This window comes from Tachysurus fulvidraco, chromosome 24 (genome assembly GCF_022655615.1).
Source record: "Tachysurus fulvidraco isolate hzauxx_2018 chromosome 24, HZAU_PFXX_2.0, whole genome shotgun sequence".
NCBI lineage: Eukaryota > Metazoa > Chordata > Actinopteri > Siluriformes > Bagridae > Tachysurus > Tachysurus fulvidraco.
In genome coordinates, this window is record NC_062541.1 from 9,354,169 (window position 1) to 9,371,735 (window position 17,567).

The 17,567-nt window shown below is 38.5% G+C and overlaps 1 protein-coding gene across 2 annotated transcripts in view; it reads left to right on the top strand.

Annotated features, from left to right (window-relative positions):
* Positions 1–17,567, top strand: part of gabbr2 (gamma-aminobutyric acid (GABA) B receptor, 2) — a 163,090-nt gene that overhangs the window by 96,340 nt on the left and 49,183 nt on the right. For both annotated transcript variants that reach the window (XM_027175611.2, XM_027175610.2), the window contains exons 5-11: positions 5,007–5,072; positions 5,152–5,340; positions 5,980–6,222; positions 10,016–10,076; positions 14,538–14,618; positions 15,670–15,820; positions 16,270–16,402. In XM_027175611.2, the coding sequence (XP_027031412.1) occupies positions 5,007–5,072; positions 5,152–5,340; positions 5,980–6,222; positions 10,016–10,076; positions 14,538–14,618; positions 15,670–15,820; positions 16,270–16,402 (924 nt within the window). The remainder of the gene's footprint in view (positions 1–5,006; positions 5,073–5,151; positions 5,341–5,979; positions 6,223–10,015; positions 10,077–14,537; positions 14,619–15,669; positions 15,821–16,269; positions 16,403–17,567) is intronic.

Genomic DNA, 17,567 nt, shown 5'->3' on the forward strand with positions numbered 1-17,567 from the left:
TATCTATCTATCTATCTATCTATCTATCTGTCTGTCTGTCTGTCTGTCTGTCTGTCTGTCTGTCTACTGTATCTATCTATCTGTCTGTTTGGCTGTCTCTCTGTCTGTCTGTCTGTCTGTCTGTCTGTCTGTCTGTCTGTCTGTGTACAAATATTATAAAATCCATTACTAAACTCCATTCCGTAATGCATTAGCGGATGCATTACAGGTAGCAATTAATCAAACTATTTTATTTTGACACCTACTTTTGTATATGTTGTAATGGACCTACAATGCTCAGCCCCCAGTGTGTTTTTTAAGATTGTTACAGTTGTCTAATCCCAGTGGAATTCCAGAAGTTTTTCTTGAAAGCTTCCTTGTAGCTTTACCATATGTTTAGTTGATCTAAAGCACTTTGAAGCCATTATCTTTGTGGTTGAGTTATCCATGAATTGTTGTTTCCAGCCTGTTTAATTGGCTGCAGTAATTCGATGCTTAAAAAATCATTTGTGTGCCTCACTATAATGAGCAGCGTGAAGTTTTCTTTGTTTTCTGGGTTGTTTTCTTTGTTTTCTGGGTAAAGGTATCTTTTTTATCTATTTATCTACATACTGTATGTTTCTGCCCACCCGAATATGCACCCATCGATTTCTCTGAATGCAACCATTTCCCCCACTCCCTTCTATTATATAATCCCTCTTAATGCCTCAACAATTTTTTTTAAGAGTCATTTTCTTTTAGTGTTTCTCACTCTTTCTGTGTAACCATTTCAACTAAGGGTGCTTTCACACCTGCCTTGTTTAGTTCGGTTGAATCGTACCAGAGTTCGATTGCTCATTTGGTGCGGTTCGTTTGGGCAGGTGAGAATGCAGCAATCGAACTCTGGTGCGCACCAAAAGCGGACCAAACAAGCGTACCGAGACCTCCTTGAAGAGGTGGTCTCGGTACGCTTTCAAACGAACTCTGGTACGGTTCGTTTGTGGTGAGAACACGGTTCCGAGATCGAATAGACCTAACTTCAAAAAGTATTGCGCATTTTGGACTAGACCAGCTGCCGTAGTGGGTCGTTGGCAATATTTTCGGAAGATGAGCATGTCGGTTTCGCAAAAGTAATGCCGTCGCCTCCTGAAGTGTCTTGCGATGCGTCTTTGCCGTTTGCAGTGCATTAAGATGATATTTTCAAGCCGCATCCGTGCTTCATTCTGAAAATGAAGACTTTGCATAGAATGCTGTATACAAGCGATGTAGTAGATTACAACCACGAACATAATCGCAGCACGCAGTCGTCTCTCCATGGTGTACTGTATGCTGTATTTCCCTGCATTTTCCTCTTTTTGTTTACTTCCGGAGTTTCGTTGAAATTTCCCGCACGTTTATACACGTTATATATCCAATCGAGAAGCAGTTTAGGAAAAAACGCTCAAAGACATGTGGCCAATGAGTGATGTGGATGTTATCACATGACTGTATTTTGGTTCGTTTCAACTGGTGCAGAACAGAACGATCAGTGTGGTGTGAAAAGGAACCAAAACTGCTAAAAAGCTACAATGTATAATTTTTTGCTTTTGGTCCGGACCAAATGAACCGAACTATAGGTGTGAAAGCACCCTAATATTACTAAACAATCATTGTATATCTCAAACTCATAGACCATCATGGAAATGTAGGTCCATATTTTTCACCAGTTGATATCATCTCTCCGAGAGTAAAATATCCTCACTCACAGTGACTCATGCACAGCAATGATGGACAAATCATGAACTCATTAACTAACCCACTAAGCTACCGAATGCTCTAATGTGCTATGTACTGTAATACTTGCTTGGAAGTCCAATTAACTAAACTAAAAGGCAGCAATGTATTTGAATGCAAAGTAATCCTCTCCTGTTAATATGTCCTGTGAAGAAGCATATTGTTTGCCCGGTCAACAAAAAGGCAAAAAAGACTTTGGTCAACATTTAGGCTATGGGCTGTAATATGACACAAAGCACATTACAAGTCTGGCTAGTGTCATTTCCTCTTGATAAGTATTTAAGTGCTGACTGTGTGTTGCGTTACCACTTTTGCACTGCACTGTACAGTATTTTGCTCAATTGACACAACCTGATATCTAGCATCTGTTCATATTAATTAAGATGCCTAGTGACAATAGTTCAGCTGGAGAAAATAGAATGAACATGGCACTGAATTGAGGCTCTTTGCATCACCTAGGAATTTATAAAACAATTGGAGAAGCAACATCATCATCATCATTATCATCATCATCATCCAATCTTATCAGAGTTGTGTTGGATCTGTCCATCAGGTGGGAAAACACCCTGGCAAAGACAGGACCACTCATTCACACCCAGGGTTCATTTAAACACCACACAGACAGTAACCCAAGCTCCGGATCGAACTGCGGTCCCTGGAGCTGTGATGCAGCAATGCTAGCCATTGCACTACCTTGATTGCCATTGAAACAAACAAAAGTCAATAGAAAATAGAGTTATCTCCTTTCTCAAGTTATTGGATAATTGAGGTAAAAAAAAAAAGAATGTTTTTGGCCGTTATAGCAACAAGGTACTAAACCTGCATGCCTGTCAGGTGACTATGAATATAAATGTACACCTCACATATGCAAACTATTTGTACCTGACTAGTAATTTGTCCACAATTGTTCAGATCCAGCCATAACAGTACTACAACTAATTGAGCTTAATGGTGTATTCAGAGAAGGAAAGACACATTAGCTTATTTAGCATTCATTTTGACTTGTTGAATATCACAAACAGTGTGAGCAGTTTGTCTCACTGGCATCGATGCAGCCCTTATTCGACTGTCTTAGATCTCCCGGATGGTTGGAAGCATTTTCACAGGTTAAAAGCTTTCACTGAAGGGGCTGAGCACCAGTTTCCACTGACTGAAGCATGCGGAAGAGCCTGAAAAGGAAAGCAGGATTGTTCCTTACAAAAGCTACAATATCCCAGCATGCTTTCTGGCTGTTGTGAAGTACTGTGGAGATATTGAGGAGAGCCAGACGTTTTTGAAGGCACTTACTGAGCCAGTGTGGGGAATAATACAGGAGATTGTTAGACCACACACCATGCATACTTCTTCAGTGATGAATTTACTTGATTGTTTTGAGGCTGTGAGTGCTGGCAGGAAAGGTTCTATAGGTTTTAAATTGTTCTGAGTATAAGCTGCTCATTATTGCACAATTATTGGCTGGATGTCTTGTGGTTTTGGGTGTTCAAAGTGAAAGCTGCTCTAAAGTAAATCACTCAGTTTTGTAGCTTTTATTGATTACTACACACATCTAAAAGCTTTCTGGATCAAAATGAAACAGCAAATTTTATGATATGATATGTATATTTTGTGTATTTATTTGACACCACAATATTGTTTAGGTTGCTTTTTATTATAGGTGATTGGGAACAATTTATTTGAAGGGTCCCTAGATGAGGGCATTCATGAGCATATAAAGTAATGCTGCAGGATTTACAGTATATAAGGCTCATACGGTGTTTTTAAGCAGTCATGTGACTTCATCTGCAGATGATAGAGATAAAAGAGAAGAACTTATAATTTGCCTCTATCCTTATTTATTCTATTGCGTTGTTATTCGCCTTAGTAACATCAAATTCATGAATATTTAAGATATCCATCTGGCATCTTATCTTTTGGTAACTGCTATTTCAGTGTGGCCTATAGATCTTTTTGTGTACGTTGTTGTTATAAATAACTTGTAGTAGAATATCAGATCTTCTCCTTAAACATCTAGAACAGTGCTAATTTAAAAATAAATAAGCCAGGTCTTGTGATTTTTGTTTAATATGATACATTACCGTGCATGTTTGCAATGTCCAGCACACCCTCCCAAACTGTGTTGTCTCTGTGTTTGGGCGGTCTGGAGCCTGTAGTCTGCAGTGTCTCAGTGTACTGAGTGTTGATCCCGCAGTCTATACTGCCTCACTGTACCAAGCTGCTGAAAGATTGATCTTTTGTGATGCTGAACTGGAGGAGGTGGAAACACAATGCTGCAGAGTGAGCTGAATTATTCACAGACTCAATCAGGCAGCATGTATTTAGGCTGCTGATAGAGAGCAGTGCTCCAGCCTTTTTGGGTATCAAACAATTCTTGGTACTGACATTAATGTCTGTGCTGTAACAGATGGTGTCACTTGGTATAATATAGGCCTGCCCAGCCAAGCTTAACGCACACAACTCTTCTCACATCTGACATCTTATAGTATTCTCCAATTACCCTGTGCTGTTTCAAGAATGGGATATGATTTCCCAGTATGCAGAGATGTACTTAAGCATATGTGGTGAAATAAATGACTAATTCTTTCATTTTAGCAGATTTGTACTACATTGGCCATGGGCAGCATGTTGGCATAGAGGGTAGCATTGCTCCAGGCTCCAGATCCTAAGCCTGGGTTACTGTCTCTGTGAAGTACTTCATGTTATCCCTGTATTTGTATGGGTTTTCTCCAGGTTCTCTGGTTCTCTCCAACCTTCCTAGAACATGCCAGTAGATTGGCATGGATTGCCCACAATGTATTGCTTGTCTGTTTGAATGAGTGTGTTTTTGGTGCCCTCCAATGGACTAGTATCTAACCCAGGGTAGATTCCAGAATAACAGCGTTCCTGAACTGAAAGTGAATGAGTGAACATTTGTAGGTGGAGTTGCCACCTTATAAATCTAACCCTATCACACAGTTCAGTCCTGACCTACAGTCTATGAGGAGTTCTTCATGTTGTATCATTGTCTGTATTTCCTCCTCGTTTCCTCCCACGACTCAACATAATAGTAAGTGGCCATGCTAAATTGCCAATAGGTGTGAATAAATACAATAACATGTGTAGTGTGCAGTGTAATAGACTGGCATCTCATCTAATGTTTGTAATGGCCTGCCCAGTGTTTCCAGGATAGGCTCCAGATCCATCGTGACACTTACCAGTATAAAGTGCTTATTGAAAATAAATGAATAAATGAATAATCTTTGCAGCTTGTGTCTAATCATTGCTTTCTATACTTACAGGACAATGATGTGAGGATTATCATTGGTCAATTTGATGAGAACCTGGCCTCTAAAGTTTTCTGTTGTGTGAGTATATTTTTAAAATAATTTAGATATCCAATAAATTGTTGCTATAAATCACTTTTACAATTTCTTCTCCTTATAGGCTTATAACCTGAACATGTATGGCAGTAAGTATCAGTGGATCATTCCTGGATGGTACCAAGGCAATTGGTGGGAGCAGGCAAACTCTACCAACTGCACCACCAAAAAACTGCTTACTGCTATGGAGGGCTACATAAGTGTGGACTTTGAACCTCTCAGCGCCAAACGGATTAAAGGAATCTCTGGAAGGGTGAGTGTCTCGCATTTTACTTGTTTCAGTAAACCCCAATTCTTGAGTCATCCCTCTATCATTATGTCCATTTAGGCTATTGTTTTAATTAAAAAGCATTCAACATGTCTTATATACAAAATTAAATGAACACCTACTATATTCTTAAAATACCGGACATTATGCAATACTAGTGACACAAAGACATGGTTTGCCAAAGCTGGTATATTGATGAACTCAATTGGACTGCACAAAGCCCTTACTTCAACCCCACTGAACACCTTAGGGATGAATTGGAATTTTAACTGTGCTTCAGGCCATCTAACCCGACATTAGTACCTGACCTCACTAATGCTTCTGTGGCTGAATGAGCAAATCCCCACAGCCATGTTCCAAAATCTACTGGAAGATCTTGACAAAAGAGTGAATGCCTTTGCAACAGCAAAATAGAAGCCAACAAGCAAATACAGGTGTTATGATCTACTTTTGGCCATATAGTCAAATTTTAGTCAATGTCAATAAATAGCTGATGATATACTTTTCCTTAAAATAGCTGACTGAATTGAAGCATTTATTGTTTGGGTTTAGCGCTATCTATAGAAAAAAGAATTGTTAATCAACATTCCACTAATGGCTTTGTTTGCTTTATTCTAAAATCAGACACCCCAAGAGTATGAGCGGGACTACACCAGAGAGCGAGAGCAAAAAGGAGTTGAGGCCAGCAAATTTCACGGTTTTGCCTATGATGGAATCTGGGTGATTGCAAAGACACTAAGCCGTGTAATGGAGCTTCTCCGTCAGAAGCAGAGGCATGACATTTACCATAACATGACCATGGATGACCGGGAGGTGGGAAAGTTAGTGCTGGATGTGATGAACGAAACCAACTTCTTCGGAGTAACGGTGAGACTCTGTTCCTCTGTCAGTCTTTCAGCACAATTGTGAAATATAGGGTGACAGCCAGATTGCTAATGAACTGTTATGTTCTTTGTGACGCCTCATCGAAATTCATGAATGGATATGTGTTAGGAAAACAGCACTGATCTTCAATGAAGCTTGGAAAAACAATTCCTCTGTATACAGGCTCACACTGTATATGTTCTAAGTATCCTTTAAAATTCGGTTGCACTCAAGGGCAATGAGCCTGCAATTCTTGGCATACCTTGTGGCCCTTTACTCTAAAAAACTTGATGGGCAACTAGCAAGATCTATGCATGCTGCTTGTGCTGAGATGTCAAGCAACATTTACTCAAGCACAAGTATTCATAAAAGCCGTATTATGATAGGTGTTTTTGACATGCAAGAGTGAGATATTAGTGAGTTTTGGAAGGGATTCGGAAAGGCAGCGGTTTGGGGTGGGGCAAGAGATCAGTACCTGGTATGGGAGACCATGAGCAAACAGAAAATCTAATATGAAAAAAAAAAAACAGCTTGCAGGGTGGCGAGAGCTCGAAAGAGCTGTAAAGATTTGGTATGCAGGGAGCATTGTGCCTGCAGACATGCTTTTTGTTTGTGTGTGTGTGTGTGTGTGTGTGTGTGTGTGTGTGTGTGTGTGTGTGTGTGTGTGTGTGTGTGTGTGTGTGTGGCTGAAACGATAGGATGAAAAAAAGAGAATGAGAGCGAAAAAATGAAAAAAAGAAAGCTTGCCAGCATATGTAAACCTGGTGAATCCAGCCATTACTGTAGCAAACAGCAAAGTAGGAGAGCTAATATAGTGTGCAAAATGCTAGAGTTTATTTTACATCTATCATTGTCCCTGGTGAAGTGTGGTAGACACTGAGCTTGACAACATCTATCCTGGGCCATGGGAACATAGCCTCCTTCCTCAGCACTGCACAATAATAGAGGGAAAATCACTGCAGTAAAACAAACAGCTCTCTAGAAAGAAAGAGAGCAGCCGTGTAAGCAGAACAGCAAAACAAGGTAGTTTATAGAGAAATGCTGTGTGGGGTATTTGGAGAATGGAGAATGATTGTTTGGTGTGGTTATTCCCTCAGAGTTTTTCTGCAAAATTAGACCATGCTGTTCAATTTGCAGAATAAGCATTGAAATGTCAGCTGTGCATTTTACCCCAATATAACTGCCTTATTTGCAGTGTGCAGTTTTGCAAAAAAAAAAAAAGTTCAAGGTTATAGGATATTTTCCTAAACCCATGCAGAATCTATAGGAATTATTATTACTGTTGACTGTTTCCTGCATTCCAAGTCCCTTGATGCTGTAAACTCTGACTCCTGGACTCGCATTGTCAGAGTCTGAAACCACCATGCAGGGCTATTGATCGAGTGGCAGCACACTTCAGGAAGTAAAACATTAGCTCAGTGAAGCCTCTGAGGAGTACAGATCACTCTAATGAGAGCTCGAGGGCTAGACCACTGCTGAACCTTTGACTGGATCAGAGCCAGTACCAGCTTTTCCTGCTTTGAAGCTGAACCACAAACTCATTTAATTTCTAACGTTTATGTTGTAAATCAACAACAGTTTTAATTGTCAAATAAAAAGGCAGGTCATGAAATATTTTTTTATGGTATTCTCTGTGAATTTAGGAGAAGTTTTCAAAATCTGTGTTATCCAGTGTTGCTTGTTATCCAGTGTTGTTAGTCTGATACTCCACCAATGATCATGATCAAGAACTACTTACTGTCATGAAAAATGACTGTTTGACTTACCAGGCATTAATGTTTATGTGAATGAGAAAGAACAAAGAGGCATAAACTGTCTTTTATTTTGGGTGAATATAATAGTATACTATATCATAGTTATAGTACACAGCAAGAGCAGACAGTTACAAAGTAGGGTAATCTAATAAACAGACAGAGAGTAGAGCTTCCCATCGCAATCAGGAAACGCAGAGCACAGAAGTAAGGCTTACATTTATAGACATAAAGCATGATAAAACGAAACAAACCAGGTGAACACAATAGGGTAACAAATCAATGATACGACAAAGGAAGTGGGGGTGGACAGTTTCTGGTCCAGGTCAGATGTTTTTACTCCCAAGTATATAAGCCTCAGGCAAAACACACAGATATATATATATATATGCTGATTCAGCTGCTATTCTGTTCTTCCATCACAGCTAAAAGAGTGGGAATAGAGTCTCGAAAAACACTTTCACACCTGCACAGCATTTACACACCCCTACCTCACTGCTGGATCACACACACACACACACACAGCCCATGCTTTTTGGAAAATTTGTTGTTGGGTCGATTGCAGTCAGGTATAGAGGTTCATATCTGTTTGCAATCAATGAGTATAGGAAAGAGAACAAGTATTGGCAAAGGAAATATATGGTATATACAAGAGAAATGAAATAATGATATCATAGTGAAGGGAAATTACAATGCTACAGCACACAAAGAAGTCCTGTACAATTTTGTGCTTCCATCTTTGTGGCAACAATTTGGGGAAGATTTACATGTGAGTGTGATGGTCAAGTGTCCACAGACCATAGTGTATAGGCATGGACTATTTACACAGGGCACTATTAAATATTGCTACCAATTGACCAGAGCTTTAATTAATGCTAGCATGCAGTATATGAACACTCGTCACTAGACTTATGTGTTAGGGGTTAGGGTTGGAGTTAGAAATCAACTGGACACCACTAAACCCTAGACATCACAAATAAAACTGTTTTCCTTTTAGTACAGTAACTAGTTGACAGGATCTAGATGACAGGAATCAGAAAGCTCGGTTTTATTGATACTTCTGTGACTAAGACCACATGGCAATGATATTTCCACAGTTATGAAGATGTTCAAGAATTAAAATGTAATGCAAACCTTTAAGAGACAGAGCCTCAAAAATAAAGAAACACATGATGAAGGGACTCTAGTCTACTCTGCACTTCAAAGCAGAACGTCTTTAGAGATGACATGGGCTCTTAGTCCCTTCCCTGGGTACTAACTAACAGACTTCTAATCATTACCACAGTAATGCTGGGTGCTATTGAACCCAAATCCAGCCAAATGCCTCATTAGCCAACACAGTTGGCACACGGCCTTTGCTCAACACTTAACAGATAATGAACACATATTATCATATACACAAAATAATGAAGACAATGTTTTGACACACTGTTGAGGTTTCATGGTTAATGGCCTCCCTTATTACAGTATCTGTTTTTTTGTTGTTGTTTTTTTTTCTTTTATCTAATCAGTCATCCACAGTGACCTGTCAAACAGACATTAATACATAACGTTCAGTGGGTTTTGTGTTATATTGGTTTACGGATCCTATTATCCATTTTAGCATTTTGTCACCAAACAATCCACTATGAATTCGGTGACACGCTGTATTCAGCTTTGGATTGTCAATAGAGATCACAATCTCATTAACCGACACTGGCTTGTCAACTGGTCAACATATACAGGACCTCCTTAGAGACCTCTCTCACAATATTTAGCCGATCAATTTTGCCACTATTAATCATGTTTGCCTCTATAAAAGGATCAATTTACAGACCTCTAATTTAATAAATGAGCCCAGAACCATGGACCATGGCAGACTGGAACGCAAACACCAGGTTGTCCCTGAGCCAAGAGTCAAGGCTTCAGCAATAAAGCAGAGCATTACTCTTAATAAAGCTTGCCATAAACATGGGAATGACACTGTAGCCTGCATCCTTGCCTAAAGAGCTGCAAAGCTGGGTTTTTTAATGCAGTTTGTCTGAAGATTGTGTGTGTTTTCACAGGGTCAGGTGATGTTCAGGAATGGAGAGCGCATGGGAACTATCAAATTCACACAGTTTCAAGGTAAGTGCAATCTGCATTTAGGGATCAATTAGAACTAGTATGTCACTCTCTGGCTTACAGAATGATCCTGTAAGCCCCCTCCCTGTAGGGCATTGGTGGGCCAGTGATTAAGACTTTGGGCTACTGGTCATAAAGATGGTTGTCTAAATCCCAGCATTGCCAGGATGCTCTTGAACAAGACCAATAAGCTTCAACTGCTCAATTGTAAGTCGCTTTGGATAGAAGCTATATGAGTACCTCTAAAGCTGATAGATCCCTTTTCCCTGTGGATTACTGTCTTTATGTGATATCAACTATGTCCAATGCTGGTAGAATACACAAGCAAGATTTTATTTAAAGGCAAACTCAGATTTAACAGCCCTGATCATGACTTCAGAAACATGGCCCAACTATACAACCGATGAAGCTATAGAATACAATACAAAATACACAAATCACGAATGTTAACTGGCAAGTACATACAGATTCTATACTAATCCCTCTAACTCAACAGGTTTCTGGGTCCTGTGTGAAGTTTTGTTCAATAAGATTAGATCTGGGTGCAGGATTTAATCTCTGAGTGGGGATTCCCTTGTCATAACCAACAGCCAACATTTCAGTCTTATCTAAATCTGTGCAGCGCTGCAGTGGTGTCCCCTATAGCATCACACGTTACATCATCACACACATATTTATGATTTGTATGCCTATGTGTTTGAGGGAGAAAGAGAATGTTTGAAGCACCAGGACAACAAAACCTATTAAGCTGTGAACTGGCTGGCAATTTGATGACAACTGACAGCCGTGTATAAGCAGTGAAAAACGCACTGGAACAAACGTGCTACTGCACCACTATGACAATCACTTGCCCCAACTTGCTCTTGTCTCACACACCTATACACCCTTTAAACACACAACAGGGTCATGTCTCAAAACATGTTTCTAAATATAAAATATTTGCTATTTTATTTATAATTAAAGTTTTAAGTATTATAATCTTCTCCCAATAATCACCTGATTATTCTTTTTTAATTTGACCAATGTATCATCTGTCTGTTTCCTGTCTCTCTTTCTTTCATTCTTCTTTGTATTCTCTCCTACATCCCTGTCCTCCACCTCTCTCCAAATGACTCGTTGCATGTTAATTACCCAGCTTGTATATTTAAAGAGATGTTGAACCTCTGCTCATTGCTGCCATACGTCTCTGAGCCCATCTCTCATATCCCTCTTTGTCAACTCCATCTGGACGAGGTGGGGGGGAATTCATAAACTAGTTATGGTAATGATGACCTTGCAATGAATCCCAGCATATGTTTTGTCAAAATTGGTTTAGACACAAGATCACTGCAATTTCATTAATTATGCTTAGCTGATATGAAGCAGAAGTGGCAAGGACACATTCTAGGTTTAGCACTATATCAAAATTAAGACCTAGGTCATGTTGGATCCTGAAGGGAACACTGGGAGTGAGTTTGGAATATACCTGGTATAGGTCACACATTCACTCACCTACACACTTATTCACACCTATATGTGGTTTAAACTGGGGATTTTATTAATGGAGCTTTTAAAAATGTCAACACTAGACTTATAAAGACATAAAGAGAAAATTAACAAATCAATAGTTGGCTCTTATTGTTTAAATTGTGCATTTACAGTGCAAAGCCAAGCTCTAACACAGACAGTAATATTCTTTTCTAGAAACCTACTGTATATAGTGTCGAAATATGGGAATATTAACTAAAACATTAATATACAGTTTACGCTGCCAAATTTCTCGTATAATTATTAATTGTATACTGGGCCAGATGTTTGGTTCTGATCCTAACAAAGGTCAAAGGAACTACTAGAATAATACTATAGCAGGAGTAATCACCATATAAAAAATGGCCATAGCTCAGCATCTGCTGTTGCAGCCAGTCACATTCATTTAGCATTTTGAGAAAGAAAAGCACTTTCACAGATTTCTTTATATATAAGTACCTTCTCTGCTTTATTGAAGTAGCAGTTTTTGCTGAAGATAGCAAATCCTGATGTCACAGACATCTGTGGCCGGGGGCCGTGAGAGCAATATTTGCTGTGGTCTCAGGGTGGAAGAATCGGTATGCTCTCTCACCTGTCAATCACAGCAACAATAGCCAATCATAAGCAACTGCAAGCTCTCCCTGATGAGGGTAGAATGCGGCTTCCTCTAAGGTTTTATGTTACACTGTAACACAGCATGAGTAGCAGGTGAAGGTAATAAGGTATAAAAAGTTATAAGGTAAATTCCATAGCCATTTGTACATGTTGCTTATCTGTACATATACATACAATTCTATGTAGCTAAATCTTCACACACTGCAGTTGGATATTACTGAATTGTTACCATTTATTCAAACAATTAATATATCGAGCATAGATTTCAAAATGATCACAATCCCTTATAATATCCCTTAACACATTATTTTACTCTGATCAATGTAGATATGTCAAAATATGTCTAATGCTCAGTGACTGTAGCAATAGTCTTCTCCTGATAAAAGCTTAGAAGAAGCCATTAAACACGACATGCATGCATGAACCCATTAGCCAAGTTTGGCCACTGAATTGTCACCTCAATGTAAACACCCAAGACAAAGAGCTCCTCTGAAAACTACGTTTAGGGGGCCGGACGTTTTGGAACTGACTGCTAATGAGGGCTCAGAGAGAAAGAGAGAGAGAGAGAGAGAGCGTGCGAGAGAGCGAGAGCGTGCGAGAGAGAGAGAGAGAGAGAGAGGGAGATGGGGTTGATTAGCTTGGGGAGTGTGCAGTTAGCAGATCCTGTAATGGTGTTTCGGCCTGTTGCTCAGAGAGAGCTGGCCTGCGTGGATGGATGTTCAGTAGGTCACAACTAGCACAGACAGCTGCAATAAGCCTCAGCCACCTTTTCACACATGGAGCAGAGAAAAGGGGGATTAAATTAAAAAAAGAGGAACACATATATCACAATATTGCTATAATTTTATTATATTGACAAATTTTTATATTCATTCACATTAGCATGCATGAAAGAAGACACAATTTCAGTTTCATTAAAGAAATATCATGGGGCTTCTTATTCGATTCTAGGAAACACATAAACACATGAGACGCAATAAATAGACTGATGACATTTCAGATCTGCTCATGATGGTCTCCCTGTGCATGTAATTCAGTCTATAGCAATTCTTGTAATACAACCATGAGACACATACAAACTGCCAATGAAATTGAAGCTGATATATATGAGATGCCTTGGGTTTAATTTGAAATTAACTCTTAGTTGAGGTCTTTTTCTATGGTACCTATGCGCACATAACCACAACTATATCTAGTTATGCAACCTAATGTTTAATAGCCTTCATGTGTTATTGGTTCATTAACATCTGAACCAATAACATATATTGGTTTTTTTTTTAACATCTTTCCCTCATAGGAGAAAAGATATGATTCCATTTATTGTGCCAGATGCAAGCGTGGTTATAAATATAAATGATTAATATACTTTCGGTTCTGAATTTTCTACAGTCTGTACCACCGATGGCTCTGACATTACAAGGGATGTCTGAAGTTTACTATCTAGCAACAGTTTGATAATGAATATATTACACATGTCTACTTTTTAAAAGTACTTTGTTCATGTCTTGTTTCCTCCAAATACCAAATATAGTAAACCAATATTCCCTTTGTTTTATTATTAATAATAATAATAATGATAATAATGATAATGATAATAATAATTATTATCATTATCATTTTCATTATTATCATTATTATTATTATTATTATTATTATTATTATTATTATTATTATTATTATTATTATTGTTATCATAACAATCATAATCATAATAATAATTAAAAAATAATTAATAAATAAAATAAACTTACAGTGTTAAACTAATGTTTGCTTTGTCGCCCTTCCTATTTACTCCTCCAAAGGAATTTCTAAAGAAAACAAAGTATGGTAGAATAAATAAAACATCTCTTTTGTGCTCTTATTTAAGAGCACATATTCTGATGTGAAAGCCAAAAATTAAATCTTATAGTGACATATTTTTAAGTTTTAAAAAAACAGGGAGCTTAGCCTTGTTATTCCTTTTATATCAGCCATCTCTGGGCTGTACAGTTTTTTGCTCCAAAAAAAAGCACCAGGCATTTTATTTGTGATCTGGTCAGCTTTGCTTAATAGTTAATCAAGTTCCACTACAGGTCTTGTGTTGACTGAAGACTAAATGTAACTTGTGTCTAGTATAGAAACTGCACAAAGGATAAAATAATCACAGTGGTGAAGAACTCCGCTATAGAGCTTCATGGTTTGATGAGCTAATGCTTCATTCGATTAGAGTTTACTAGAATTACTTTCCCCATTGAAAGATCGGAAAACAGGCCGTATTTTTATCTCCCAGATTAAAGGAGTGATTCAGACTAGAGCGCTTATCAGAGCAGTTCTCAACTTCCTTCTTCCTTCTGTCTCTTGCAGAGGGCCAGGAAGTAAAGGTTGGGGAGTACAATGCCATCGCTGACATCCTGGACCTTATCAACAACACCATCAGGTTTCAAGGTAAGAAAAGTCCAGCACAGTTCGGCCAATGTGTGTGTGTGTGTGTGTGTGTGTGTGTGTGTGTGTGTGTGTGTGCGTGCGTGCGTGCGTGCGTGCGTGTGTGTGTGTGTGTATGTGTTTGTGTGTGTGTGTGTTTGTGTGTGTGTGTGTGTGTGTGTGCGTGCGTGCGGGCATGTGTGTGTATGTGTTTGTGTCTCCCCTTTTCATTTATATGATCTAATGAATAATTTATTTTTTTTAGACACATTATTGTAAACTTCGTCATTTGTTTGATTCCCAGGATTTTTGTATTTGTTATCTCTCTCTCTCTCTCTCTCTCTCTCTCTCTCTCTCTCTCTCTCTCTCTCTCTCTCTCTCTCTCTCTCACACACACACACACACACACACACACACACACACACACACACACACACACACACACACACAAAGAATTACAAGGAAATGCTTCTTTTTGACGTCAGATGTGTCTTTAAATAGAACTTGGTAAGACAAGCCATAGGAATCAATTGGAACACAGACAAAAGCTTGCAAAGTAAGCAAAGGACGAAAAAAAATAGACAAAACATTGCGGTCACTGACCACAAACACCAAACAGAGGGTCGTTTGCAAAGTCCTGTTAACTCAAACAAATAGACTTGAACGAATAGTTTGCCTTTGAATTGTGTTTAAGACCATTATAGTGTGGGTAAAGCAGCCTGTTTCTCAGGACATTGAAACTGCTGAATACTAAGTAGCTTCTTCATACATCAGAATTGAACACAAATAATAAATAAATCCTTCAATAAAGCATTAAATAAATTCTGGCAAAAAAAAACCAGGCCTATATTATTCTCAGTCCTTTTATACTTTTGCATGTGAAATTGTTTAACTCCCTGCTTTAGCAAACTTATCTCTTGAGCTGATCCTTCTGAAGCGTCAATTTACATAAAATTTACATTATAATGCTTTTTTGTCTGAAGGTGGCATTTAAGAGAAAATGTAAGCATGCAAGTGTCATTCATTTTAAAAGAATTGACGTGTATCTGACGTGCATGATGTGTATCCATTCTAGGTGTGGAGCCTCCCAAAGACCGGACATTTGTGCGTCTGGAGCGACGGCATATAAACGTACCACTATACAGCATCCTGTCCACCATCACTATCCTGGGCATGCTCATGGCAGGCGCCTTCCTCTTCTTCAACATCAAAAACCGAAACCACAGGTCAGGATGCGGTTACGCATTTCATTGCATTCACTAGGAGTCAAACATTCTGCAGCCGGGGACTGCTTTAACTGCAAAATATATTTCACGGAGTACACTTACAAACATAATATGATGTTCATGTAATTATTAGACTCATTATTTAAATGTGTGCAACAATAATTTGGCAATTTACTGGATCCCTAGAGCTTTTTTATTATTATTTAGTTTTTAAACTCTTCACTGACAGAACACATTAACATTAAACCTATTCGTGTTTAGTGACCAGTCAAACAGAATAATAACACCATAATAAATATTTGGTAATGGTGGGTTGTGATTTTTTGCACTGTAACAAAATGAAAAGATCATATACTTCTTGAGGTCCCTGATCCCACTTTAAGAACCAATTTTCTGTACAGAATATGAGACTGAGTACATGTGTGTTTGTGACTTTTGTCTTTGCACAGGTTAATCAAAATGTCCAGTCCTTACATGAACAACCTGATCATCCTAGGAGGCATGCTGTCCTACGCGTCCATCTTCCTCTTTGGCCTGGATGGCTCTTTTGTCTCAGACCAAGCTTTCGAGACCTTGTGCACTGTGAGTAGTGACTGCTCTTTTAGCAACATCTGTGTTCTGACTTAAATATGTGCATCCATATAAAATTAAAGAACATTTCCACCTTCACTCCCCATACCTTGGCATGCTATACAGCACTGAGCTTCCCTTCAGATGATTCTGGCACTTGTCCTGCTTCTCTTTGTCAGAACATGACAATCGCGACCTCGTTTTAATTAAGAAGTTTTGATTGCTGTGAAGACATAAGTCCTTGGGGAGAGTCCAGAAATTGTGTGGTGTGTGACGCATTTTAGTAGCCTGAGCCAAGTCCAGCAACTCCGAACAGCCAAGACAAACACAGGATTTCTGATAGCATTGATGATGGATGCCATGGATGTATTTAAGCTTTTTAATTGTAATGTTTCTGGACTGATAGTTTGATAGCAGTGCTTTTTGGTTAAATCAAGCGATGAAATAAGAGATAGTAGGGTCTTGTTTCTTAACGTAAGTTTGGAAGTACCTTCACTAATACTTTCCTTATGACTGGTATCCACAAGGCTACATAATAAGTTCTGAATGACAACTGACATACAGCATGCTGTTTATTACAATGGTCTGTGTGTGCTTTATTCCTTTTATTCCACAGTAATTTGAATGATTCATTTAATGTATTATAGAAACATCACAAGCTACATGTTTAACCATTTATAGTTACATTAATGTTGTGAACGGTCAGACATTACTGCTATACATTACTCAATACCTTCTGCTCTGGAAAATTAACAGCACTGTGATATAAGTTGGTTTAATTACACTACTAATGACAAGGTTATTACATCATCATAATTACCATTATTTGACCATGTACCAGTTGTACCAATGTACCAGAAAATCAGTGTGTCATTAAAATCAGCAGCAAAAGCAGCTTCTAGTATTAATAATTATTTACCAAAGTTATGAAAGGCTCATGTAGTTCTTTCAAAGCTCTATAAATACCAGACTTAAACGAAGCAGGACCTGACAGGACTTCTTCTTTTCTGAGGAGTGTTCTAGTGAAAAGTCAAGTAGGATCGTTCTTTTTACTTGCAGACTGTGCTCAAGTCAGATCACTGTTGGAATTCTTTTATTTGCCACAAAATAGTTTAATGACTACAAACCGTAGCTTCATAGAATTGAAAGGATCACAGCAAGGTGTTTCTGGCAGTAA